The sequence below is a fragment of the Taeniopygia guttata genome, chromosome 1A, assembly GCF_048771995.1.
Source record: "Taeniopygia guttata chromosome 1A, bTaeGut7.mat, whole genome shotgun sequence".
Taxonomy (NCBI): Eukaryota; Metazoa; Chordata; class Aves; order Passeriformes; family Estrildidae; genus Taeniopygia; species Taeniopygia guttata.
The window spans coordinates 52,826,132-52,853,465 of record NC_133025.1 but is presented as its reverse complement, the minus strand read 5'-3'; the positions used below and the strand labels follow the sequence as shown (position 1 = coordinate 52,853,465).

Here is a 27,334-nt window from a genome sequence, read left to right as displayed (position 1 = left end):
TGGAAATACTAATAAACAAAATACCAGTGTTTTGGTAGCAATTCCAGGTACATATTAAGGAACAGATAGTTTGGGTGTGCTGCATCCATTTTGCTGTTAAACCTGGAATAAATGAAACTAGATAAAGTATTTAATGCAGAAATTCCCAAACTGTCCATTTCTTTGTCTGTCTCTACCATTTGCCTCTACTTGTGGATCCAAAAGCTGATTCTGTGTTTAACAAGGGTGAATTACTTAATTTTTATTAATATAAATGAGAGGCATTTGTCACCTTTATATAAGTGCTAAAAGGATCTCTCCTATGAGAACATCTGAGGACATCACATAACTGCTATTGATTGCTTACAATTGGTTTTATTTCATGGGTACAAATATTCTGCTCTTAGAAATATTTGAAATTATGCATACAAGAGCCTTCCTTGAATGCTTAGAAATTGCTAGTACCTTATCTGTCAATAACTACATTCTGTGTGTTAAAAGCCACCAAAGCACAATATATAGTTGGTATTTGTGGGTGCCTTTTTCTTTTTAATGACCTAACACACACTGATTCCATATTTCTAATGGTAAGAACGTCTGATTACTGTATGCCTAGTATGACAGAAGTTTTGATTAATCAAAATTGTTAGTATCCTCTTGTATTAAGCCCATATTTATATAGATGTACATTTATTTTTTCTTAGTCTGGCTGTTATTTGCTGAAGCAGAATTCTATTATTTCAATAAAATGTCACATGCAAGTTATGAAAGTCACAGTCTGTGTGAATTATATATAGCTACTGTAAAAAGACTGGCAAATTCTAGCTTCCCTAGGTTTTCAAAAGCTAAGGTATTAATTAAGCAGAGGTGGATAAATATACAGCTTTGATGAAGACATTTTTCATCGTGAGGATGTCTCTGCTGCTTCTGTAGTCTTCAGGCACACTGCATGCAAAAACAAGGCAGCGACTGTGCTGGTTGGCATCGTAACCAATATAGGGCAAAAACAATTATTATGTGTGGAAAACTGTAATGGAAATTTGTATCAACAACTGAGGAAGAATTGGCATCTGAAAAAGTGCAAGAAAATAAAACATAATAAACCAGGGATATAATCTTCCCACAGTACTGCACAAATAAGAGCTATGTGTGCAGAAGGGCCTCTTGAAATAGAAGTATGAGACTCCAAACAAGAGACATGCCTTTCTCACACACAGTTCTGAGGCAGAGAGTTTCCTCTCATGGATCTAAATGCAGTTGTCTTACACTACTTGAGAACTAATTTAGACTTTTCAAATGGAGCAAGAGTGTTTGAGCTACACGTGTGCCTGAAGTGATGCACGCACTTTATTTCAAGAAGATGCAGTGCTGCACTGACATCTTCAAGACAGTGAAGTATAAAGGTCCTTTCTTTAGCATTTTGCCAGTTTTTCATCTTTTCATTTTGTGATGCTGTCATTGGAAAAGCTGATTTAGCTACATCTTGAAAACTAATTTATGAAGTGAGTGAGAGACAGGGAAAGAGATTAATCTGTCTGCATAGTATATTAAAGGAAGAGAGAAAGATGCTTTTTCTCCTCTATTCTGAAATATAGCTTTGGGAGGCTGTTTGTAGAGATAGTAAAATGAAGCTTGAGGAATCTCAGATGTAAGAAGCACTCTTACTCATCTCCTGTATTTTTGTGAAAATAGAAGAATCTAATAGAAGAATCTGACACATCATATATCTCAACCTTTTGGGCACAGAAAGGATTCCAAAGTGTTTCTTAGTATCCAATTTAAGCATTTGGCCATTTTTTATTTTCAAGGGCATCTGAAAATAACTCTGAAAGAGAAATCTTTGCAAGGAGAGATAATAGCTGAGCTCAACATCTTCAAGTCTGTGTGCTAAAATCCAGACTTTTTAGGAACAGATATAACACTGATGTAAACAGAATACTATTGAATTATTACTTATTTCTTCCCCATGAACTTACCTTTGAAAGTTTTAGTCTTGAACTCCATTTCTACATTGTGAATCAGCTAAGAATCATATGCCCCATAAGCTTTTAAAAACAAGGGAGGTTTCATGACTATGGACAATAATCACATCCAGAAAGAATTACTGCAAAATTAATTGCTATTTATTCTGTCAGAGGTTGGGGAGGAGGGGTTGCAGAAATTTCTGTAAAGCTGGCACATCCACTAACAGAATTTTCACATTTCTTTGGCACTTACTGACTGGCTGGTTGGGTTCCTTGTTCATTGCTGACTAGATGTTTAAGGAGAAATCATTGATTTTGTCTCAATTAATGTCTGATTTGGTCCAGTAGTGAGAATTTTATTAGTGACTTTCATGAGAGCAGGAACAGATAGATAAATTAAAATATTGACTTAAGATGAAAGAAAACCCTTGGTCTTGGCAAATGCTCTGTTTTGTTTTCAAATGAGGTATTTAAATCACATTTTTTATCTCGGCTTCCACAGATCATTATAAACCTACATGTTCTACCATTTTATGGATTTTTTTTTTAATAGAAGGAGTCAGAGTGTAGGGCTGGTGCTGAAAAGCTCCCATGGTAAGTGTGGGGCTGCCAGGCAGCCAGAAAAGGGACAGAGGGGCATGTAGAAAGCTCTCTACCATGTTTTCTCATTGCTAACAAGGAATGCAAGAGGGGACACACTGCGTGGATTACAGTAAGTCTATGATGGGCAAAGAAGTTTGGCTGCTCCCTCCATGCAGGACCCTGCACTGCTTCTCATATAAACTTGTTATTACTAGCCAACCTTGTCTCTAGAATGGGTTTCTAAATCCTTTCTCAGAAAATCTCTTTCCAAGTGTTTTAACTACCTATTGATCCACTGCCAGAAAATATCAGTTTGCTATCACTGCTGCTAACTAAAGGTGAGGGTAGGGGACATGGCATATTGATTCTTTGGTGTTCATTCTACTATGAAGAACAAAAAATCAGAAATGTGTGAGGCTGGGAATTGATTCTTCAGTGCTTACCTTGATACAAGGAACAAACCACCAACAGCTGAAGTGGGCAGGGACCAGGCTCAAAACACACAAAAGTAGTTCTTCAATTCAATTCCATGTGGCTGGGAGGTGGAACAGAGGATGCTGTGAGTGCCAGGGTCTTACATGTGTTCAAGGGTTGGTGGAACAGGTTCACAGAAGAGAAATGTGTTAAGGGTTGCTAAACACATGGCAACCACATCTGCCTGTGACCTGCAAATGGTGGATGGTGGGAAACTTTGAGGGGGCACATACCAAAAGAGTTTCCTGTGTTCTTTTCAGCTGCTGTCAGAGACAGAATCCTGAATAAGGTGGCTATTTCCTTCGATCTGATATAGCTTTTTTTTTTTTTTTTTTTTTTTTTTTGTTTCTTGTTAGGCACATCCATTTTATAAATAGTAATGCTATCTCACTGCTTCCTACTTTGGCTTCTCTATTTTCCCATCCATCAGCTATTTCTTGTATTTCTGACTGCCAACAAAGATGAACATTCTTGATGTGTCCACACAGTACCTTGCACTGTTGGGGTCGCTTGGTGTGACCAAGTGCTTTCACAATATAGCCATTATTAAGAAATAGTATAGAAAAATGGGAGATTGTGGTTTTGTTTTTTTTTTTTCTTTTTGTTGTTCTCTGGGTTTTGTTATGACTGTCATTTGGCTTCTGTAACCCAAATCAAATTAGTTAACCCTTTTTTGTTAGGAGTGAAATGTTCCCAGAAATATAGAGATCTTCTCAATGTCTCCCTTTGCCATTTAGTAAGCAGCTTCAAGGGCTGTAGAATCATGGTACCTTTTACTAAGAAGTTCTTGGTTTTTCCCCCTCTTTCTATTAATGTAAATTGATAGTATCTTGATGTATTGATCTTTCTTTATTGATGTGTAAAACAAACAACAACACAATTGGCACAAGACACAAGAGTGCTTTTTTGTTTGTTTTTGTTTGTTTGTTTTTGGGGTTTTTTTGGTTTTTTTTTTTTTTGTTGTTGTTGTTTTGTTTTGTTTTTTTGGAGTTTTGTTTGTTTTGTTGGACTGGGCTTGGGCTACTGCATTTTTCAAGAAGAATCATCCTTGCAGGCTTCCTGGGAAATTGGGTCGTAACTTTCTGTCCTTTACTGGCTAAGTGTTCACAAGCACTATCTATGCTGTACCATAATATTTGAAGAAGTCAGTGAAAGATACTGTTGCCCATGTTGCCAGCTATAAAACAACAGTGCTCTAGCAAGACTAAAGCTGGATAGGGAGAAACATAATACAAGGTAGCCTGAAAACGTGGGAAGTAGATCTTGAAAACAGTGGAATTGAGAATCAAGCACAAACCAGGTGGTTGCATTGACAAACCCTGACCACATATTTGCAGTACAACTTGCCCCTCTTAAACAGGGCAAGTTCAGTCTGAATTGAATTCCTGTTGTAGATTTGATTAGGAAAAAATTTATCTCACAGTGGTAACTACTGATGAAGAACTGACAATTTTTTCAGGACATTTGCAGTTTTGAGAACATTCATGTCTAAGAGACACTGTTAAAAAAAATACTCAGAAAATGCTAATTAGCACTAGATTTTTTTTTTCTATAAAATATCCTAGAATATCCTAGAATATCCTAAGTTGGAAGGGACTCATCATCAAAGTCTCTCTCTTATACTTGCATAAACTGAGATCCAACCCTTTGTAAGCAAATGTTTTGTTAGAAAGAAATAATGGATGCATAATGTTTCTGTGTGGATATTTACATTTAAAAAAAAAAGTATTTTAAAAAGTATATATTATTGTGCAAATAAGAGCTGTTCCCTAGGACCCAGAAGTAATGGGTTTTATAGATCCTTTCCGCAGTCTTGCATACCAACTTGACAGACAGATAGTTTGGATTTTAAGCACTCAGACCAGCAGAAATGTCCAAAAGGGGAAAATCACTGGAATTTCAGATTTGGATAATCCCATCAATCAACCTGTTTTCTCAAATGGGTAAATTTTCTGTTAATTTAGGGAAAGAATAACGAAATCCTTTTTTACTACATCTTCTGAAATACTTACAGAAGTTCCCATCCATACATCTCCCAGTCTTCCTCAGAGGAGATGATGTACACAGGTGTGTGATGGCAGACACCATGAGTTTGCAGATGCAGGGAACACATTGCTCCTTTCCCTTAATGTCATGTGTTCATTTAATGAAATTGCTTAGGTGACTGTATTTTCATACCAGTTATTTCCAGTAATAAAGTGAAATGCTCTGTTTGTGTAAAACACAAGTAAAGTTGAAGCTAAAGTGTGTCTTCCCATTTGTAGTAGGAGGCAACTACAATAGAGCTGCCAAGAGAGGGGCTGACTCATTACAATCCCAGACACTGTATAGAGGAATACATCACATTTTCTGTCATAAGTCCCCTGAAAGTGCTACTAATTCCAACTTTGGATGGGTGTGCTGGAAGTTTCTTGCCTTATTGATCTTAGTGCAGCCCTTAGTTTGTGCACACAGGGAACTTGGCTTGTGTGTGATACACTGAACTTGTAGGAGGAGTGAGAGCATTTAGAAGTTAAATTTACCTTTCTCTCATCCTTAACACCACTGCAAATTTCTGAACCAGCCTCATGTCTTCTCCTTGTGGCCAGGGCAATGGCTTGGTGTCAAGGCATCTCCAGAGGAATTTTGCCTCCCAGCTGCCTCTTCTAATATGTGATGACATGACTCAGTTTCTTTTTCACAACTGCTTCCTCCAAGGTAAACTGCATATTAAAAACAGCTCATAGATACTTCAAAATGTGCCAAGCCTTTGGTCAGTGTGGGTTGCTGGGAGGTTTTTTTTGTCTGTTTGTTTTTACATTAGAAAACCACACAGGGCCTTAAGGAGCATGTCTTTCATCATTGCTTTCAGGGCATGCTTTCTTCCTTCTTAACTCTGCTGCTAAAAATTTGCATTGGGCTGATGCTTGGTGCTGAAAGCTTGGCCTGAGGGTTCATTTTTCAATGTGTGAATTTCAGAAAACTGGCCATGAAAAAGAGGTGGTTTTGAACCTTTGTGAGATTTGTTTTCCTGAAGAAAAATGCACACATTTGCACTGTCTGTCTGCTGCAGGGCCAGTGATGGTGCAGGAATTGTGTGGCCAAATCTATGTGCCCATGAGCTGTGTCCTGTTAAACTTTGAGCTGATTGTTCAGGTTCAGGGAATTTGTTGGGAAGGTATAGACAAAGAGCCTGAAATTACTGACTTTCTGCAATTGACATGAAAATAGGTGACCACTCAGAGGAATGTTCTGAGGTGGACATCAGTGAGCCCATGTAGGTGTTCCTCCCTAGGGCAAAAGCCATAGGAGACTGGATGTGATTGTCTCTGCTGCTTATGGAGCTACTTAGTTTTAATGTGTACTTCTTGGGAAAACTGTAAGAGAATTGTCATGTCTTTTTTCCCGCCATTTCACTGAACACACTGCAAGATCGGGCAGCAGCACTTTATATCTGATCATTTTGCAGAAGACAATTATCAGTCATGCATATGTGATGCTCATACTGGTGTTTCTGTGACGCCCCTAAAGATCTTTCTGAGCCCTTAAACAAATTTGTTGTAGCAGTAGTCTCTATCTATCTATCTAGAGTGTTTGCAGTTGTATCTAGATGTATCCATTGGACTTCAGCTTCCTGCTCAGAACACAGCAATGTGTTCCCTGCTCATTTGAGGATGGAGGAGGTGTAACCAAGCCATCAAGATTCTAAAGTATTTTTCTCCTTTGTGTGGAAGACAGGTTTGGGTTAACAGAAAGTCAAATTCTTTTTGGTAAATTGCACAAATGTTGAATGAAAATTGATTGCTTGAAGAATTTGTAAACTTATCTTTCATGTTTCTCAGTGCTGCTGCACTTGGGGAAAGTGAATTTGAAGCTCTTCTCAACTCAATGGGTCTTCAGTTTCACCATCATGTTTCTTGTAAGTAGAGAAATACCCAAACCAATCATAATGATTTCCTCAAAATAGCGAACAGGATGTTATTGATAGCAGATATAGGGTTTGCAGCCCGGTCCTGTGGTTAGGCCGATGTTCCCCTTGGCGAATGACGGGTGTCCCAAAGCTCCGGTGAAACGCGTGAGCCAAGGAGCATCTCCACTGCCGGGGAGGCTCTGGGCTCGTTGCCTGCGGGTGGGGGTCGTTCGGAGTCCAGCTGGGCTGAGCCATATCTCCGTGCGGGCGAGGGGCAGCCCGGGGTGCGGCGCTCCCCGGGGACGAGCGGGGGGTGCGATGAGGGGCCGGGGCCGGGGCCGGGGCCGGGGCCGGGGCCGGGGCCGGGGCCGGGGCCGGGGCCGGGGCCGGGCGGCGGCGCCCGGGGCCGGCGGTTTCCCGGGCGATGGGTGGGGAGAGGAGGAGGAGGAGGAAGAGGAGGAGGAGGGGTCCCCGCGGCTTTATCTCCCACCCGGCTCCGCCCGCCGCCGGCTGTCTCCCGTGACCGCAGCGCACCGGCGGGCGCGGCGCCGGCCCGGGCAGCGCCCATGGGCTGCGGCAACTCCACGGCCGGCGGCGCGGGCGGGCGAGGTAGGGCGGCGGGCCGGGCCGGGCCGGGCCGGGCTGGGCGAGCGGCGGGCGAGCATCCCCTCCGTGCTGGGCAGCCTGCGGGACTGCGGGGGCGGCGGCGGGCACACACCGCGCCCGGCGGGGATACAGCTCCCGGCTCGGGGGATGCCCGGACGAGCCGCGGGAATCGCTGCCCGCCCTCTTGCAGGAACATCTTCCTTTCCCGAGGCTGATCCGCTTGCTCAGGGGAGAGAGGGTGATGTGGCCTGCCGCGGGCACCGGCGGCTTTCTGGTGCCCGCTTGTCGCTGGAATCGCCACCTCCGACGGGAGCTGCCCAGGGCACGGCGAGCCCAGGCCGGGAGCTGGACGTAAGGATCCCGCCGGGGGTGTCAGCTCCATCCTCTTCGCTTCCCTATAAGGCCACGAATGCCACTTCTGAAATGAATTTCTGCCACATCTTCGCCTTTTGTTTGTTGAAGAAGTTGGAGGATATTCCACGATTGAGGTTTCATGCATGTTAATGTGTACCGCTGGCTGGTGCGTCCAGCTAGCTCCCTTATTTGTTCATTGCTATTTTCAAAAGAGATAAGATCTGGGAAGATGGTGCTGTTGTGCTCTTCCTCCCCCCTGCCCCCGCAGAATAGGAAAGTACATGGAAACTGATAAGTGGACCTTCACCCTGTAATTACAATATGAGCATTTCTCAATCATTTTCATCCTAGCTGCACTTGGCAAACATTGCCACCTGTTCCAGTACCTTTATCAAGTGTTTCAGATGCACTTGTGAGCTTTCAGCTCTTGAAAATATGCAAAATAATGGTTGGACAACTTAGAATTACTGGGTCCCCATGTCTTACTGTTTTGATTTGATTTAACCGGAGTTTCAGTGGTGCCGTGGGTGGTGCTAATCCTGACTTGGTCCTCCCTGTGAGTGTGTGATGCTGCCTTCTCTAGGGTGTACATATGTGCGAGTGCTTGTGGGGTGTGGTGCTGGTTTGCCTCTTCAGCTCTGCTCTACACACTCAGAGGAGAATGTGATTCTGCAATTCCCTACTTGGTTTCTGTTAAATGATGATAACTTAGGATTTAGGTACTGTGTCTATCCATCAGAGGCCTCTGTCACCCATAAAGAACATGCTCTGAGTGAATTTGCTTCAACATTCAGCGCTCTTATTAGAGCTGTCCCGTTTGCACAGATGAATTCTCTCCCTTTAGTTGTTTCCCACATTACTGTGACTGGAAGTTCCTTCTGTATGTGACCAGTCTAGCTTCATACCACTGAGGTGATGCTGGTTCACGTCTTGTTTCTGTTTGCTGGATAAAAGCACCAGAGAGGTTCAGACGAGAATGTTGAGTCGATTATTGGTCCATTTGTGGCAGTTTCTAAGTTAATGTTGATTTGACTGCCCTATGGAACCTGTACCAGGGTACAAATGGGTAAATGTCAAATAGACTAACTCTGACAGCAGTATTATTTTGAACTCAAAGTTTGTTTAAATGTGTCCCTTTGCATTAGAGGTAGTTGTCTTGAACAGATTTTCGCTTGTAGATACATTTAAGTATTTTCGCTGATGGTCTGACTTCTTTGATAGTTAAACTTATATATACGTTATACATAAAATATTTGAACTAGTAAACTTTTGCATACTTTTTAGAAATATTCCACAGATCTCTAAGGGTTTAGTGCAGGTAAAACCCAACAATGCCACGTAAAACCCATCATTAATATAATGGAATTATTACTGTTGCACTGACAGACCTCTCCAAATCCAATGCAGCTCTGAAGGGTCCAGTTCACTTCTCACTTTCACCACTGTCAGTCAGGAATTACTCTGTGCAGTCTAGGGTCTTAAAATAACAAACAGCTGGTAATAAAAGCAAGATGTTAGATGTCTGTTATTTATTTACTTCATTTAACATTCCTTACAAAGTGTGTCTAATAAAAATAAAATTATTTTATAAAGGGTAAGGAAAAGACTTAGCACTTTTATTTGAAATCCTCGAGCTTTTCAGGAAAATGCAAGTCACGATTTTACCAAAATATGTGAAGACTATGTAAATACAAATAAATTTTGTGGCATGCACAGCATGACTACATTTTTAATGCTAAAGTTATGACTATTCTGTAGTCAGTAATGTCAAAGCTAGAGGTGCATAACATGTAATTAACCTGTAACACTCTCTGTCATACCATATGACTAAGTATAATATTGTAGCATACTTCACGGAACACATTAAATGTGTTATGCCAATCCCCATTTTCTTACTCTGGTATAATTCCTGTTGTAGCCTAATTTAATTTTTCCTAAGCAGATGTATATATGGTGATAGTTCAGCTAATGATATTATCTTCTGTTGCATGGCTGGAATGACATCAGAGCTTTCAGCTCTATGGTCTGTGAGATCTAAACTAATAGACATGATCTAGAATAACATTTCAGTCTGTGGTGCAGTACTCCAGAACACCAATGTAATTCACAGCATTCAAATGTTCTTTCCAGAGTATCAGACAGTGGCAAAAAGCTCTCCAATTGAGAAATGGCAACTTCAGTTACCCAAGTAAACTGATGTGTATGCATCCTTCTTAAATTACCTAGCTATTTTATGTATTAACTATAGTTACTTGCTTTTCTCAACTTCTGTTTTCCTTATGTTTTGTTGTCTCATTTTACATATCCTTCTTTCATGTTATTTTCTAGAGTTTTAGAAGCTCAAAAATAGCTCTTCTTTTTTTTTTTTTTTTTTTTTTTTTTTTTTTGGTGTCTTTTAAAAGTATGCTCTTAAACATTAATTTGCTTTTTTTTTGCCTGAGTCAAGGCATTTCCCTTCATTCTAATGGTTCTTCATTAAAAATTTTTAACTGCCTCCTCCTTTCTGTATCTATTATTACAGCGATGACAGCACCTTAAATTACGATACTCTTTGGAGGCTGTCAGTCTAGCCTTAGTTTAAATATATAGAGAAGCTGTTAGTCTGTGAAAAGCTTCAAGTACAGTCAAGTTAAGATGAAGGAGAACTTTCACACCAAGTTTTAACAGATTTATTAACTTCAGGTTTGGTGCAATGCTCAGGAAGTCATCGTGCCATTCTATTGATTGGGTTTAATCTGTGTATGGAACTCCCACTTGATGAGCTGAAGAAATAATCAATATGAAACAAATTGATGATATTCTATCCGCGGTTACAATGGAGGTATAAGTAGAATAAATTCATTGATGTTAGAACGTGTTTCCTTCCTGCTGACTGTTGGAGCACATCAGAAAGGAGCCTGCAGTAGAAAACTCATTCTTAACAATTGCATGAATGTGTGTTTAATTTGGAGGGGTTTTATTTGCTTTTTGTAACAATTTGATGTGCAAGAAAATGTCATAGGCCATTGTTCATAAAAAAAAATATTAGGAAAAAGTTTAATAATCTTCTCAAAAGTCAAGTCCTGGCATTTTTTGTATCCATTTTGTTCATGTGATTGGTTGCCTCACAAGCTTTTTATGTTTTTCTGAAGCTTTTGCCTCTCACCTTCACTCCTGATGCATTTCTCAGCACAGAGGAATATCCTCAGTGGCTATCAATGTCTCTCAACCATCTTTTGCATTAGGCCTGCATTTACTGAAATCCTGCAGTGTCGCCAAGAGAAGCTGCTGTTGTTTTGAAAGAACAAAACCCCATCTCACCTAGTGGATGATGCTTTGGGATAAATTCTTCTTCTTTTTGACTTGTCACTGTTAAAATGCTGTGGGGTTTTTTGAGGGATCACAGCTCTACTGCTCTAGACAGAATGTTTTTCGTCTGTAATCACTGGGGCTCAGAGCAATGTGTGGCTGAATGGAACATGTTTATTTGCAGGCTGTACTCATTCTTCTCCTTCTGCAACTCTAAAATGCCAAAATGCACCCATGGTCCTGCTGTGTAAATGGTGTGAGCAGAGAGGTCATTCAGGACAATTCAGTAGTGCCTACTTTTTATGGATGTGGCTTCATAGCTACTCTTTAATGTCTTACTGAGGTTAGGTTAGAAAAACCAAGCAAACAAGAGCCTATCAAGACAAGGCTTGTAGGGCCAAGTGCTGCCTTTTTTTAGGCCAAGCTCTTACAGTGGAAAAAATGGACAAACTTTATGTATGTGAGCCTTTTCTCAAGTCATTTGTGGAAACCATCATATCTGTGAGAGCACTAAGTCTTGCTGCTATGGAGCGAGCTGTAGGTGTGGATCAGTAGTAAACAATATTCTTTGGCTGAATTTCTGGCAGAAGGAGCTTGAGCAGCAATAAAATTGTGTTGTTCACTAAACTTGCAAGAGTTAGACAAATATGTCAGTTAAGTAACAGGGTGAGGGTGAATGGACTGGACTTTACAAATAAACATGTCTGTATGAACTGAGATGTTTTTGGTTCCTTGGGAAATAATATCTAGGGTAAGGAAGTTCAGGCTCCCTAATGAACAAAAACTTTGAAGTTTTTACACAGAGATTTTTTTATAGTACAGCTAGCAAAAATGATGTTCATTTGCAAGCTCAGAACTTTTGAAGGAAGAGTTCTTCTTGAAGGAAGAAAATTCCTTTGTTAACTGGAAACACAGATCTATTGTCAGGTACCTTAGTGGTACTTGAGTGTATTTGAACCAAACACTTGTTTCACTTTTGCTAGTGAAAATGAGAAATAACCCCACTGAAATTAATGGAATCCCATCAATGAAAGTGAGGATAAACTGGTTTGCTGTGCTTATAAAACAAGTAGAAAACAATGTATTTATTTTTATATGTAATTTTTATATGTATTTTGAAATTTATTGTAAGAGTAAAACTGATCTCTTAAAAAATGAATTTGTTTTTATCATACTCAGTTCCCAAAGTTTTTGTGCGAAACGCATTTCAAAACACTGCAGTGATTTTTCAGCAGTGTACCCTTGCTAATATTCCAAGAAAACAAATGCTGCCATGTGTGAATGTGAATGGCATATTTCCAAACACGGGTTTTTATAGCTCTACACAAAGCCGGGGCTGATGGGTTTGAGTGGCATTTCCCATCTCCAGAATGAGGATGTATCATAATGCATTGAAGACAGGCATGGCACTGAACATGGATATGGTACTGAAGTGCACCCAGTGATTGACAGGAATTTGATTATCACCTCTGGGGAGTGTAGAGTGCTGTAGGCACACAGTTCTTCTCCCTCGGCTTGAGGTTTCAGTTTATGTATTAAACACTGTACTTCTGCTGTACTTCCTGCAAGCAAGACACATTTTTCAGATGGGCATCCAAGGTTCTTAGAAGAGTCTTGGTGAAGGCGTCAGAAAGGGGCCATGAACTTTTTTAGAGAAACTGATTTTGATTGCAGAGAGTTTAGACTAAAAAATAAAGTCATGGCCCTCGTGCAGAACAGGCACAGCAAATGAATAGTTTCTTCTGGAAAAAAATAAAAAATCCTGCTAGCTCCAGTGAGGCTTTTCATAGAAAGTGTTTTCTGAAGTGTTGCCGATGCCTGGGCTCTGTCTGGGGGTACAAGGGGGTGCCCTGAAGGCTCACTGCTGAGCTGACTGGATGAACTGGCCTTGGTGGCAGAAAATGTCTCCCTACATCAATCAGAGATTGGGTTTGCACAGCAATGCCAGCCTTCCACCTGGACACAATTAATCTGAGGGGTTCATATGTTGTGCCTCACAGATGTGCCCTCAAAGTCTCAGAGGGCTGCCTGCTGGAGTAAGGTTTTAAAGGAAGGGCCTGAGCTTATTGTGAGCAGAGATACTCCCTCCAACTTACTTAAGGCTTTCTGCTGATACATGTAGCCATACTGAGATTTTGCTGACTCTGGAAGAAAGACTAACGGAAGAAATGTGTACAATCTCATATGAGTCTAATCTGTGTTGCTGCTGGGAAAAGGAGGGATAGTCAAGTTATAGGAAACGGGAATGACAATATATTCAGGAATTAGCTGTAAAAGGTGATGTTTTCTGCCATTCAAGCAATCGATTCAGATAGAGCTAGAAAGCCTTGCATGTCTATTTCTTCTTCTTGTTTAAAATAAGAATGCAAAAGGCATATTCTTACATATCAAAGAGAGATGAAAGGTATTTGCTATTTATATATATTTTTTTAGCAGCAGAAGAGCTAAAAGTTTTCAAAAAAATGAAGTACTATGGAAGAAAAAACACAACCTATCTCCAAACTCAAAAAATCTCTGGGATTGGCTACTTCCGTTTCTTCAGAGTGAGCTCTGATCACCTTTTCCAGCTAAGTGCTAGGAGGAAAGGAGAAGGGAAAGGTTTTTCTAATGTCTGCTCTAGCTTCTGTAATTAATAGAAGGGAAAATTTACTGGTTACTCAGTTGAATTGTATACTAGCAAGAGCAACATAACATTAGTAACTTGGGAGGAACAAGAAAGAGTTTGTACTTGGGTAAATGTTTGTCTCCCAGCAAGAAATATCTGAGTCACCAAAACAAAAAAGTCAGTCACTTATACCAGGCAGCCAGGTGGCAGCTTTTGGCTCTTTGGTTTTCTGTTAAATAGCAAGATGAATTAAGGGGTGGTTGATCTCCTTAGGTGGGGTTTTGGATGGGTTGTGTCCCAATGTTTATATTAGTTCTGTCTAGTCATTTTATAAAACTTTGTTTATCTGGCAGGAAGAACGACGTAGCATTTTACACATGTGGTGCCACCTCTACAACTGCATCAAATGGCAGAATAATCAGGCATTTGGGAGTAACTGCCTCTGGTTAGTTGTGCCAGCTTTGTGGCAGACAAAACCACCAGAGTTCTCAGCAAATGAAATATGAAATTCAGAAAGATTATTGTTTTCTTATGTTCCTCCCATCTTGAGTGACTGCACCTGGGCACTGGTCCACAGCAGCATAATTTTCACACACTGAGAGTCTGGCCCAGATGTGATAGATTTAAGGGATTGTGTGGATAGTCATTAAGGATAAACTGAACAATCATGAGAAATGTCTTCTCTTACACTAGCAAATTTTTCTTGCTATTTCTATGCTGTTTAGGACAGAAAGACAGAAAAACAATTGCTGAACTGTTGGTTGATTTGGAGGATTATGTCATTACCTGGTAAACATGTTTTGTTGTTTTTTTTTTTCCCTAGGTGCTACAGGGACTACTAAAGATGTGTAAGTACTTACTCTACTCTACTTCTTAAAATATATAACCCTGGACATATTTTCAGTCATACTAGCCTTATACTAGATTTAGTCATACATGATTCATCTGGCTCCTAACATATAATCAACACAATCAGATGTTTACTGCCTTTAGTGACAGCTTTCATCTCCACAAAACAACTCCTTGTCTTGTTTACTTTTCTACAGACTTCTTTGCTTGTTGCTTCTCTAACAGAAATTTCTTTTCTCTGCTTCTGTTGAGACAGTTGTCTAGCAGAGCTGGTTATGTTACTTCAGACTGCTCTTCCCCAACATGTGCCCGTGCACCTTTTTCCAGAAGCCATGTAATAGTATGAAACCAGCACATAAATTTCCACCAGGCCAAGTGAGAGATTTGGAAAGCTACTGAGACAAATTCCCCCTCTTTGCATGAGACCCACTAACCCGTCCAGCTTCCTTTTCAAAGTGCCCACCTTCTCTAGGTATTCTCTGCATTAAAGATAGTATCTATTTGTTTGACACAGGGTAGCAGAGGGCAGCCCTACCCATCCTGTTTTTCTCGCAATGTGCAAGGTCTTTTTTAGGGCTATTCTTACTTGCTGGTACAGGAATGCACAGCAACAGCTTTATTCAGCCATAAATGTATTTTTCTAGCAAAGAAAACCATAAAGAACTCCTCACAAGGTCTTGCTTTCTCCTATTTCATGTGACTAGTATTTGCCACTAGAGTTTGTGACTGAGGGACCTGGGAAAGATTCTTATGTTATACAATAGGAACATCCTTCAGTTTTATTTACTTCACTTAGAATAACTCCTCTAATTAGATGGAGGAATCCTGGTGTAGAAATGAGGGCAGTCAAGTCAGATAAACAAGTGGAGGGAAGAGCTTAACAACAGGCTTGTCCTTGCTATTACAGAGCTAGGACAAGAGAACTAACAACAGGTGTCACTTGGCTGATCAACACTGTTGCCACAGATACTCTTGAGATCTGTGTTACATCTGTACTCTGTTTTTTGGTCTTGCAGTGCCTGACAATAAATAAATTACAAAAGGCAATCTTATAAGGAACCTCTTCTTGATGCAGCCTGCAGCATCACTGCCCTCAGTACTTCTGTATTTACAAACCCACTGGTTTAATTTACAGCAGGGCCTTATTTATTGTTCAGTTTAGATGATTTAAGACTGACTTAGAAATGTATCTTTCTTTTTGCTCATCAGTAATTTTAAATTTCAAAATCACATGCACTGTTGAATTATGAATGTGGTAGGCATGTTCCTGTGCTTAAAGGTATGGGGATGTGTAGAACTGTGTCTATGTATAGAATTGTGTTTAACTGCGTGTAAGCATTTTTAGAGCCTGGCTGCAGGAGTTAAAATGGGAGCATCCGACTTATCAATGTGAGTTACTCATTCAGATTAAGGATAGTGGAGCCAGCCAAACCACCCATGTGAGTAATAGCATGGTTGAACCTTCTCATCAGATGTTAGAAACGCACACTTATTAATGAGGAATGGCAGTGATGCCCCAAAAGCCCTAATCAGGCATTCTGATGCTTAACAGAAGATTTTTATGAAGGAAGTAAGCTATCAGAAAAATTATTTTCATTGTTTATAGAAATGGACAAAGCAGATTCATATTAACTGATATTATAGATTCACAAAAGCTTTTTACACCTTTTTACTTTCATCAGGTAAATCATCTCTTTAAATTACCCTCTTTTTTTTTTTCTTTTGCTATCAAATTTCAGTCATATCAGTTCTGATCCAGAAAAGCATTTAGGTGTGTCCATCCTTACGTGATTTTTGATCCCAAATCTGATTATTCTAATTTGTGGTTTCTCATTTCTTTACTGTGACTCTTTGCAAAGTACCACGTCTCCTGGAGTGAGCAGCCAGATGGAAGGGGAAAGGGCTGGATCTTGCTCTGAGCCCTCCTGGGTGACTGTGGGGAAGCTGCTTTGCCCTCTGGGCCTGGAGTTTCTCCACCAATAAGATAGGGGTGATGATATGATCTTCCTTTGAAAGGGCTTTTCCTCTCTGAGCACTGTGTGGTGACAAGGACACATGCTCTGAGAACGTGTCTGCCCTCTGTGCTCCAGCCCAGAATCTGCCAGCCAGCAGCCATGCTCCTGCCCCGCTAATAAACATTCATCACTGCTAATTGGGAAACCTAGCTGTAGGAGAAGTAAAGGATATGCTAGAAAGTAATGCAATGCCTGCAGTATTCAGTGTGTGGCTAAGTCTGGGGGAGGATTAGTTACAGTAGGAAGGAAAGGACACAACAGTTTGAGCCTGTTTCAGAATATTGAGATGAAATGCATATGCAGGAAATACAAATGAAAGGCCCTTGTTCCCAGGAAACACCAAGAATCTGAGGAGTAGTTGTCTGTCACTTGTTCAAAGTTCAATGAATCATTTCTGGACTACTGAGCACAGCTAGAAATATAATGCTCGGCACAAACAGAGCCATAAAAGCTGAGATAAGAAAAATGTGGATGGAAAGAATTAGTGTGAATGCCTGTCATCTTGACATATAAAATATATGAGAAATGGCAGCTTCTTTTACCATCAGATGGACATAGGACTGATGGATGTAAAAGCTGACAGATGAACAAAGTGTGTTTTTCAGACTTTGGGTGACAGGAAGACTCTTGGGACAGACAAAACCTTACCAAAAGAAACATTTATTCAGCTGTAAATAGAATGCCATTTTGTGCATTTGCTGTTAAAGCTGCCCACTGGCTCCAGGACTCTGCCCATGCTACCTGCTGAAAACCGTGCTCTCGGTTCCTCTGCGGATGTCAACAGCATCTGAGGCAGGACACAGCAGCCAGTCAGCACGGAGCTCCTTGGACTGTCAAGTTCCTTTTGCTGTCTGTTCCTGCTGCAGAAAAGCTTATCCTAGCTTGCTGTCCCTGGAGGACTGCTGGACTCCTGTGTCTGTGAGCCCAGGAGATGTGGCAATGGGAGCACTGCCGAAACCAAAGGAGCTTCTCTCCAGGCTCACTCCCACGTGGTTGAGCGGTGCTGTTGTGGCTTTGCTCCCTGGAGCCACCCGTGTTCACCCTGCCTGGGCAAAGAAGCAGCGCCTGCCTCAGTGGCTCAGCAGACACTAAACATGCAAAATTAGTGGGCATCTTGCAAAAGGGCGTCTCAAGGCATCATGTGAGAAGGCAAGAGGTGTGTGAATATGTGTAGTAAATAAACTGCGGCAGCATTCTTTCCTGAGCCCCCAGAAAGGTGTGTAAAATGGCTTATTCCTTAAGTGCCATCACCAAATTTTTCTTTCTTTTCCTTCTCACACTTCCATGTTACTCCTGTCTCTGCTCACTCCCTCTTTTCTGGCAGGGGTACAACAGTTTGCCCCCAGCGATTGCCCAGCCAAGAGCTGTCATCTGTACAATCCCAGATTATTTTTGCTATCATCCATTTGAAGAAAAAGGTATTGCAAAATTACTACTTTGATTTATAGCTAATAAGAGGAAAGGAAGAAAGTGAAATGTTTAAAAACCTTCTTGTCTGCTTAACCATAGACCTGGATAATTTGTTTTGGTGAGAGAATTACAGTAATGGTCTGCGATGCCATATTACAAAACACTTCTGGAACAGAAGATAATGACCCTGTTTCCTAAGAGAATATTTAAAAAAAATAACAAAAACCCTTGACATTAATTTCCTGTTGGACAATATTGATTATTATTCTTACAACTCCATTTCAGAGGCTTCAAGCTGTGCATGAAGTTGTGGGAGCTTTTAAAGGACTTTTCTCTGGACAATGGTTAATCTGGATTATAGAAAATGTTACCAATTGTATGAGAAAATCAATCCTGTGACACATTTGGTTTGTTCAACAGAAATAACTGTTTGCGATCTTTTGGGACCTTAAGTCCCTTTCTTAAAATAGAATTTTATTTTTTTTCCCTAAAAATTCATCCTCATTTCCACTCACTAATATACACAGGCTTTCCAGTTTCTTCAAGCGAAACTGGCCCACACTAGGACAGAGCAGCTTCACAGTCCTCAAGAAAAAATGTCTCTGCATTCTCTGGCTGTGTGTGTGAGGACTGTAAGATGACTTAGGTGACTACATGAGGTCACAGGAGGTGGGAAATGCCTTCTAAAATGTCTCTAATTCCTCCAGGAAGGGATGACAGGAGGGACAGGGAATAAAGAGTTTTATTTATTGATCAGTCTTTCTTGAGTGGTAAGATGTAGACAAAGACAGCAGACAAGGAGTGCTATGCCCTGCATAAATATAATTTAGCAAAATTGCAGAATAATAAGATTTACTCCAAGCCTCAACTATTAAAAGGACCTGCGTACCCTTACTCCATGGTGCTGCAGAAAGGTAGTTGATATGTTCTGCCCCTTAGGAAGAAGGTAGATGTCAGAAAATTTCCAGGCTGTAGCAGTATTTTTAAGGCATTTGCTGCCCTCCCAGGAAGTTTAAGGGCATTTTCTTGCACTTGAGATTGCATCTTGCTATCATCCCTCTGCTCTTCAGGGCAAAATCCTATTGACTTCAGGGCTCTGTAAGGGCATAGAGCCCAAACAATTAAACAGCAGGCACATCAACCTTTTAGAATAAATACATTGGTTGCAGACCCAGCTAAAGTGCAGCTACTGCCCCATCCATACCCAGTCATGGAAGTAGAGCTCAGAATCCGAATATGTAATCAAAGGTGGGTAAGTGATTTGTGTAATGACTGATGTTGGGATGCAGACTGAGACTGCAGCACAGGCACTGCACACTGAAGGAGTAAGAATAAATTCTTTAATTGTTTTGCATTACATTTCCCTTCCCATCTGTGCTGGTTACTTTAACCCGTGCTCCCATTCAGCTACCCAGAACACTACATAACTGGGAGGAATCTAACCTCAGTGACTCTATTGATTTACAGACTGACCTGTGATTTTACCCTAAAGTTAAAAGAGAAGTGATTGCCCATTTAGATGGGATTAATAACAGCATTTGGTTTGCAAACAATTGAATTCAGGAATTGCAGTGCCTCATTTTATAGAGAGGCCCTGTAACAGCTTCTGGCTCCTGTAATAGCTGCTGTGAAAGTTTATCTCTATCCTCATTCACATGCCAGCACAGACACCCAGTCCCTTTCTTTCCTCTTTTAGGGGAAGAGCAGTGCAGGCTTGTGGACATGCAGAGCCTTAATGTTCCTTTTATTTGGGGGTAGTGTGGGGACTTACTCAGGAATAGTGTTAATTCATGTGTTTCTGCTCCCAAATCTACTTTCAGATCTCACTGGTGGGGGTCATAAAAAGTAAGCTGCATCTTTTCTCAATCCTTTATTTCTTCTGTACCTTATATTGGAAATTTGTCCCTTTTTTATACCTGTATAAGTACTTTGTTGAATGGTGGATGTCCTGAATTAAACTCTGATCAGTAATAGTTCTTCCCTTGCTTCTGAATTTACCAGATGGTCATGGAGCACCTGAAAGACACAATCTGCTAACATACTGTGTATCTTTTGATGTTGCAGAGCAGAAGAATCCATATCAGATGATGACAAAAGAAGGTAGGTGCTCTGCTCAACCGGGGTTAGTTTTATTTGCAATGGGCTGCAGTGAGGTCTGCCACCAGTTCTGCATCCTTCCTTCCCTCCTAACTCCCAGCAACACCAGCAAAGCAGAGGAGAAACGAAAAGAGAGGAGGGAATCTCACACAGAGTTGGGTATTGATGAGCCCACCCAGGCTGTTATTGAGCTTGGGAGGTGGGAACTTTGTGGCAAAAAGAGCACATTATCTCGCAGCTGTAGGTGGTGTGCTCGATAAGGGCTGGTGGCCTCTGCCTTCGCAGCAGCACTGCCACAGGAGGTGCCATTAGCGCTTGTGGGGGATCTCTGCTGGGCTGGAGGCTGAAAGAAGTATGAGTCTGTCATCAAGCAAATTACAAATTGGCTCAGAACCCCAGGAGCTGGAGAAGGTATGATTAATTCAGCACCTAACAGAGCAGGGCAGTGTAAAGGGAGTCTCTGCAGGTATCTCCAGGCACAGTAGAGACTTAAGGACTCAGTTTTTTACCTCCCTTCATCTGTCCCTCCTTTTCATACAGGTTCTTTGGAGCCAAAAAGTATCCTCTGCAAGTCCCTGAAGGGGAGAGGGTTGGGCTGTGAAAGTACCTAAGGCATTTGTGCTCTTTTTTGCTATCAGTTTTCTCCAAGTGTGACCCTAAGCAGGGGCAGGCAGGTTGCATTTATTAATGAGATCAAAGTCTATTTAATTGGTGTGCATTGTTTGAAGTGTGGTGCTTCGGTCAAACATCAGTGTCAGATTAGCTCTGTCCTAAGCTGGATGTACTCAGAAGAAGCTGGGCAGGTGGGGTTTATTACTGTCACAAGACAGCTGGGATCTCGTGATAAACATCAGGAACTTGAGTGAATAAACCAGCTCCTTCAAGGAGAAGTGTCCCAGCTGAGCTCTGATGTGCCTGTAACTGTTTCTCCACCAGGAACTACGGCGGGGTGTACGTGGGGCTGCCGTCGGACGCGGCTGCCATGGCTCCCAGTCAGACGAAAGCTGCGCCCAAAGGTACTGGCAGGTTGTGGATTTATTTTCTCCTGCTTTCCGGGGATCATTTCATCTAGTAGGATGTACGTCCTTTAAAAATCAATTATTATTTCAGACAGACTGGCTAGCCTTGAAGCCTCTTAAGGCTGTGGGGTTATTTACACTTGTCAAAGGGATTGTTCCCATTTATTTAAAATTTAACACGCTTTTGCAGAAGGATCCTAGAGCAGATACTGACAGTGTAAGTACGTGGTCTTCTGAACATCTTCTCCACTCTCTGAGTGCTCTGTGAATTGAAAGAAAACAAAACCTTGTTAAGACTAAGAGGCTGTGATAGATGCACTTGCAGGGCCCTGGTGCTATTTTTAGTTTTGAAGGTATTTACTTGCATTGTGGTGAATTCCAGTAATAACAGTAAGTGCTTGCTTTCAGGTTTATTTCTGTTCTTAAATGAAACCCAGCAGAAAATGTTTCTTTTCCATGTTATATTTTTGAGCAGTGGGGAAAAGCATTAGATTTATAGCTATTTAATTGACAAGTCATAAACATGTAATTACAAAATAATGTAATGTTCTTTTGATTTAACACAAAAAAATGCTGCTGTCACATATGTACAAGCACAGAATTTAGTCACTGACTGGTGCTTCCAAAATTTGCTGCAAAACAAGAAAATGAGAAACAGTAACACTTTCAACCAAAATAAAAGTAACTGGTTTTGGAACAGTACTAACTTAGTTGCATGTTTTTGGTTTTTTTTTTTTTTTTTAATTTAACCATCTCTGTCTTTTGTTTTCTAATTAAGATTAGAAGGAAATAAAGACATCAAGATGCAAACAGCCCGAGGTACAGTATGTTTTGATTAACATTATGTGCTTGGCATGCATTTGTTGAACAGAACAAGGTAGCAATGCTTCGTGTGATGCTCTAAGTTGGTCTGGGAACCACCAAGTTACATCTCCAGCTGCATCATAACTTCTAAAGGCTGGACCAGGGACCAGTTCTCAGTGGGTGCAGATATAAATTAGATAGTAATAAAGTCATCTTCTTGGTGAGAATTGAGAAGCAAAGAAACTCTGTATTACTTCATTTGGGAGCAAATAACAATCAAATGTCCTTAGTGGTACTCAGACCTCCCACAAGAGATGAGGTACATCAGCAGTGCTTAGATCAGGATCTGCAGAGACAAAGATTTTTCCAGGAATGAGGATTCTACAGTTAGAAAACATCTTCTTTTTTGGAAGGACCTTGAGGACCGTGGTGTGTCACCCACTAAGTAATGTATTGGAGCTTTCCCCTTGCTATGGGAGGATCTGTGGGGGCTTCATTTTCCACCAGCTAGAATAGGACACTGAAGCTTTATAGGCTCTAGTCTTGAGTGAAGAATTTTAACTAAGTTTAAAAAAGTGCTTTGTAAGTTCATACCTGCAGAAAAAATAAAAACAAACTAAGTTTCCATTCAGTACTTGAACTAAATAAGCATTGACAAATTTTGATGGGGAACTGTTTTGACGTTTAGGCAGTGGGGAACTGAAAATTATTAAGTTGCCAACAATTTCCATAAGAAGCAGAGTCCTTTCCTAATTTGGGTGAAGAGCCAGAAACAGTTTTGACTGGTCTCGGTGCTGGATGCAGGCTTTGTAGAGCAGAACACATATAATAGGTGTGTTTATTATATGAGTGGTTAAAGCCCCAGAACTTTTCTAAGAGCAGTATTAAACAGGGAGAACTTCAAGTGGTCTTCACAGCTAATTTCAGTAACCTGGCTGAGATATCTAAGCTGGAAACACCATCACCCTTGACCAGGTCAAGGCTCAAGCACCATCTCGAGATTGCAGCTTTCCATCTGTGGTTTGTGAACAGAGTCTGAGTTACTTAGGTCCTTGTCTAGGTGCTTTAGTTGAATGCCTAAGGCTGGATAGAATCAATTACTTGGCTTTTTTTTTTTTTTTTTTTTTTTGCTATTTGAAATAGCTGAAAGTGTGCTTTGCCTTCATTCATGCAAGATCAGAGCTTAGCTGCTGACTCAAGTCTTACACAGAAGAGCAGCTTCAAATCTGCAAAGGGTCCTCTGAGCTCCACAAGTTTATGTGCGTGTGTGTCTGCAGTTCATGGACCACAAATCTCTCAGCTTCTAGTGATGACCTAATTCTCTGGTTTATGTATGGAACATTCCTGTATTGCTTTTCTACTATTGCTTTACCAGTCTACCTATATCTGTTCCTTTTTTTCCTTTGAACAGTATACTAAGACCAGTTGCCAGTGCTTTGGAGGGAACTGTCTTTGTGCTGAAGATTTTGATATTTACACAGCCTTCCGGAGCGCAAGAGAGATCAGAGCACCAAAAAATCCAAACTGTTGCAAGTTCCAACTACGGGTAAAGCTTAAAGTAGAGCGTTCAATCCGTTTCCTATGATAGTTGCATTATGGAAACCTCCTGCTGTTCTCCAGTGAAAGATGAAATTAGTGAACTCATGGTGGATGTTTCTGCACAAGAGCTAACTTTGATGATCTGCAACTTATTTCTCTGTGGCCATATTGCAGATTCCATCAGCTATCAGCTACGCTTCGTATATTTCCTCCAACGAGTTTGATAGATTTTATATAGAAAACCATCACCACTGTCCACTCAATAGTTTCTATGGTAGGTTCCTGTAAATTAATTGTTCTTTTACTTCAGAGTAATATATTTGACAAGTTTGCATCTTTTTGGGAATATTGCAAATTTTAATATTTTTGCTGTGAAATATTAAGAATAGGATGAAACAAGCTTAAGACCATAAGGTTCTTTATAATTATTACTGTCCCTTTTATACCATGAGACAAATATTAGTGTTTAATTTTCACCTTGTAAAAAGATGTTGCTCAAGGAAATTGATTTGAATAAGAATGATATATTTCATTGTATTATTTACATATCTGTTTATATTTTACTTTAGCTATGGCTCTTTTATAAAGCATTACATGTAAAAAAATACTAACAAAATAAACTATCATGTGTTCCATTCCATGTAATAATATGTCCTTGCATAAGGATGAAGTGATAGTATTTTCAGAGATAGTGGGACTAAACTCCAGTGCTGCATCCTCCTGAGCTGTAGAGGATTTTTGATCACTATTAGAGTTTTGTATTCCTGTCTCATCTGTAAGCATCTCCAGTATGGCAAATTGAAACAGAATGAGCGTTATTACTACTTTAGCAAATTGTTCAGGTTTTAAAATTCATTAATAGCAATTGTAAGTTTCACATAGAACAAAAAACAGATTGTACATTTACATATGGCTGAATGAGTATTTAAACTATTAAAGCCTTTTGCATTATTCTTTAGTCAAACTCTTTTTAATGGGACTTGATACACCACACAGCTTAAATAATCAAATAAACAAACAAAAAAAAAGCCCTAATCTGCACAATGTTAATATATTACTGTACATTCATGACTATTTTTAAAATTAAAAGAAAACAGCAAACCAGAAAATTTGGACCTGAAGAATTAGGCTGCTGTGAATTCCTGCCCTTTTCACTGATACCTAGTACCACCAATGAACTACCATTGACTGATTTCCAGTAACTTGCAGCTTTCACTTTTATATAGTGGTAGTTTGATGTGAGGCTTGTAAAAAGAGACATTTAAAAGTATTCCTTGCTTGTCTTCCTTTAATTATTTGTGACATTATTTATTGCTATTCTCTAGAAATCTGCTACTTGGATTATAAATTATTTCAGGCTTCAAGCTCCTGAAGACAAACATGCATCTCATTCTTGACCGTCGACCTGAAACCAAGAAATAAGCTTGAAGATTAAGATGTGGTGTTAAAATATCTCTCAGTATGAATGAAAGTCTGTAGATTATATCTGCAGAGTCTTGTTCTCACAAGCCAGGCTGGTGAGGACTCAAGTAGCCCTGGGTGATAAACATGCAGGCTTTTCTCCTACCTGCTTACTATAGCATGAGGGTGTAGTTTCCACTTCGCATGTTCAACAAACGGCCAAAATGGTTTGCATAGCACAAGTTTATTTAGTACAGGGCAATTACACCCATGCCTGACCTGATCCTGATTGTCTTTCCCAAAGCAGAAAAAGCACCAGTCATCCTAGGCTACATCAGTGTTCAGCTTGTGCTCAAAAAGCCAGCAGAAGATGCCAGTAATCAACCTTGTTTATCCACTTCTATCCTTCACTTGCTGGGAAGGATCATCAAAAAGGTGGACTGGGCTAAACTAGAACATCACCTTTTCTACTACTGACTTCTGAAGCCCCATGTGTGGGCAGAGGGAGGAAAGAGGTGATTGCAGATGAACAGCTCCTCGCAGCTGGTGGTGGGACAGTTGCAAAGGGTACTTTCCTTGGTTCACATCATTGCTTGTTTTTCCTGTGCAGAGCTACAGAGAAGCTTGGAGCACTTTGCAAAATTGGTATTTTAATGTTTCGTCCTCTGACTGCGTGGGAGGTACAGTGGTTTCTTAGTATTTTTGTTCCTCTGCGTCGTTTAATCTCAAAAGTTTACTGACCAACTGACAAATGTGCAGCATCATGGACTGGAACCTCTAAAATAGACATATTCATTTATGCTATGCAGGCCTGTGCCATCAAACTAAAGAGCTAGGGCCATGCCCTTGTCTTCAATTTGCAGATTCTTGTCTTCTGTTTTCCCAAAGATCCATGAATTTAGAAACTGTGTGACAGGATGCTGTATTCTGTCCTGGCCAAATCCCACTTAGGGAGCTGATTTTCTGCTCATGAAAAGTCCTCTGTGGTGAGCAGCCTTTGTTAATAAAAGCACATGTCATTTCATGGAGAAATGAGTGTATCTGCTCTTTCAAAACTTACAATCTGTGGATATTTCTGTTAGGAGAAGGATCAGAAAAGAAACCCTATATGCCAGCTGCCAGGTGTGCATGTGACGGCATCCTTGGAGAATATTTAGGCACTCAAATGATGGTTCAAGGGGAGAACTGAGAACAGAACACGAGGCATTGAATGACAGTTATTAAGGAATATACTTTGGTTTTGTCAAAACATCTTGAATTACCATTTGTGAAAAATGAACATATAAATGTTGGGGCTGTAATACCATTTTCCTTTCAGTGGTTACTCTCCAGCCAGAGTGAGGAGCCAGTGGAAATAATCCAGCAAAGAGTTGATATGGGCTTTATAATCTCAGAATCTCTGATCTGAAATTCTTTGACATTCCAGAAATATTATGATTGAATTAGTCAATGTTGAAAAATTCTGGAGTAGGAAAGCATAAGACTGAAACTACATATGTGGCCAGCTGAAAAACACTAAAAATACCTTATATTGCAAATTTTGGTCTTATACAAACTATTTTACCTCAAAGACAGCTTCTCTTTTGAATTATGCTAATGAGACAGTGCATTTATTTTGCTTTCTACTTAATGTAGGAGCTTTATTGTAAGGGCCCAGCTTCTCAGTTCCTGGGTAGTCCAGACAGAAATACTGCCTGTCTTTTATGTGTCGTACACATCCTAGTGTGGTTCAGATGATGTGATGACTCTAAGCCTCTGCGCTGCTCAAGGGTTAAGTCTTGCCACTAAGAGAGTTGCAGAAGACCTGGTAAAAGCCAATGGGATCTCAGTTAGAACTTCATTCACTAGAAATTAAATCCATTCTTAGCAAAGAGTCCACACAAGGCTGAAGCTGCAGAAAATCCTAAAGGTGAAATGTGTCTCTAATGAACACAAAGTACTAATTTACTTGTTTTCATCCTGCATGTCTGGCAGAGGAGACTCTGCTGTATGGGACTATGGTTGAAATAGCATCACTATTCCCTGTCACCCACACAAGTCTAGCAATTCTCAATAATCATGCGTCCCAAGCAGTCAGTGAGTCACTGCTGATCTGTTTTCTGCAAAGTAGACCTCTGTTTGGTTCCCATGGTGATCAGAAGTGACAATTATTACGGGCTGCTACTACAGTTTCTCAGTTGTGTGTGCCCACTAAAAAAAGCGCTCTTACTTGCTTATAGTCCCTGAGTATTTTGCAGTACATCATCGTTGCTTCCTATTGATAGCAATTTAAATGCTTCAGGTGAATTGGCTTTGTGGAGAACAGGCTGAAGGAGGGGGATGTGGGGAGTATTTTTGTTTTGCAATGTATTTAGAACAAGACAAAGAAAATAACAACTCTGTAAACTTTCCATAGAGCAGTGGTGGTCCAGTATTGCAGGAAATTTTTTGAGGCTGGACTAAATGACTCAACCCTTGTT

General features: G+C 40.5%; 1 protein-coding gene across 1 annotated transcript; it reads left to right on the top strand.

Moving 5' to 3' along the window:
* Positions 1 to 6,199: 6,199 nt before the first annotated feature.
* Positions 6,200 to 24,425, top strand: LOC105758585 (uncharacterized). Its single transcript, XM_072923976.1, has 8 exons — positions 6,200 to 6,255; positions 7,040 to 7,497; positions 7,685 to 7,845; positions 14,565 to 14,589; positions 20,017 to 20,115; positions 21,049 to 21,128; positions 21,915 to 21,950; positions 23,347 to 24,425. Exons 1-8 carry the CDS (start codon positions 6,200 to 6,202, stop codon positions 23,518 to 23,520), a joined length of 1,089 nt encoding a protein of 362 aa, XP_072780077.1. The 3' UTR covers positions 23,521 to 24,425.
* The last annotated feature ends 2,909 nt before the right edge of the window (positions 24,426 to 27,334 follow it).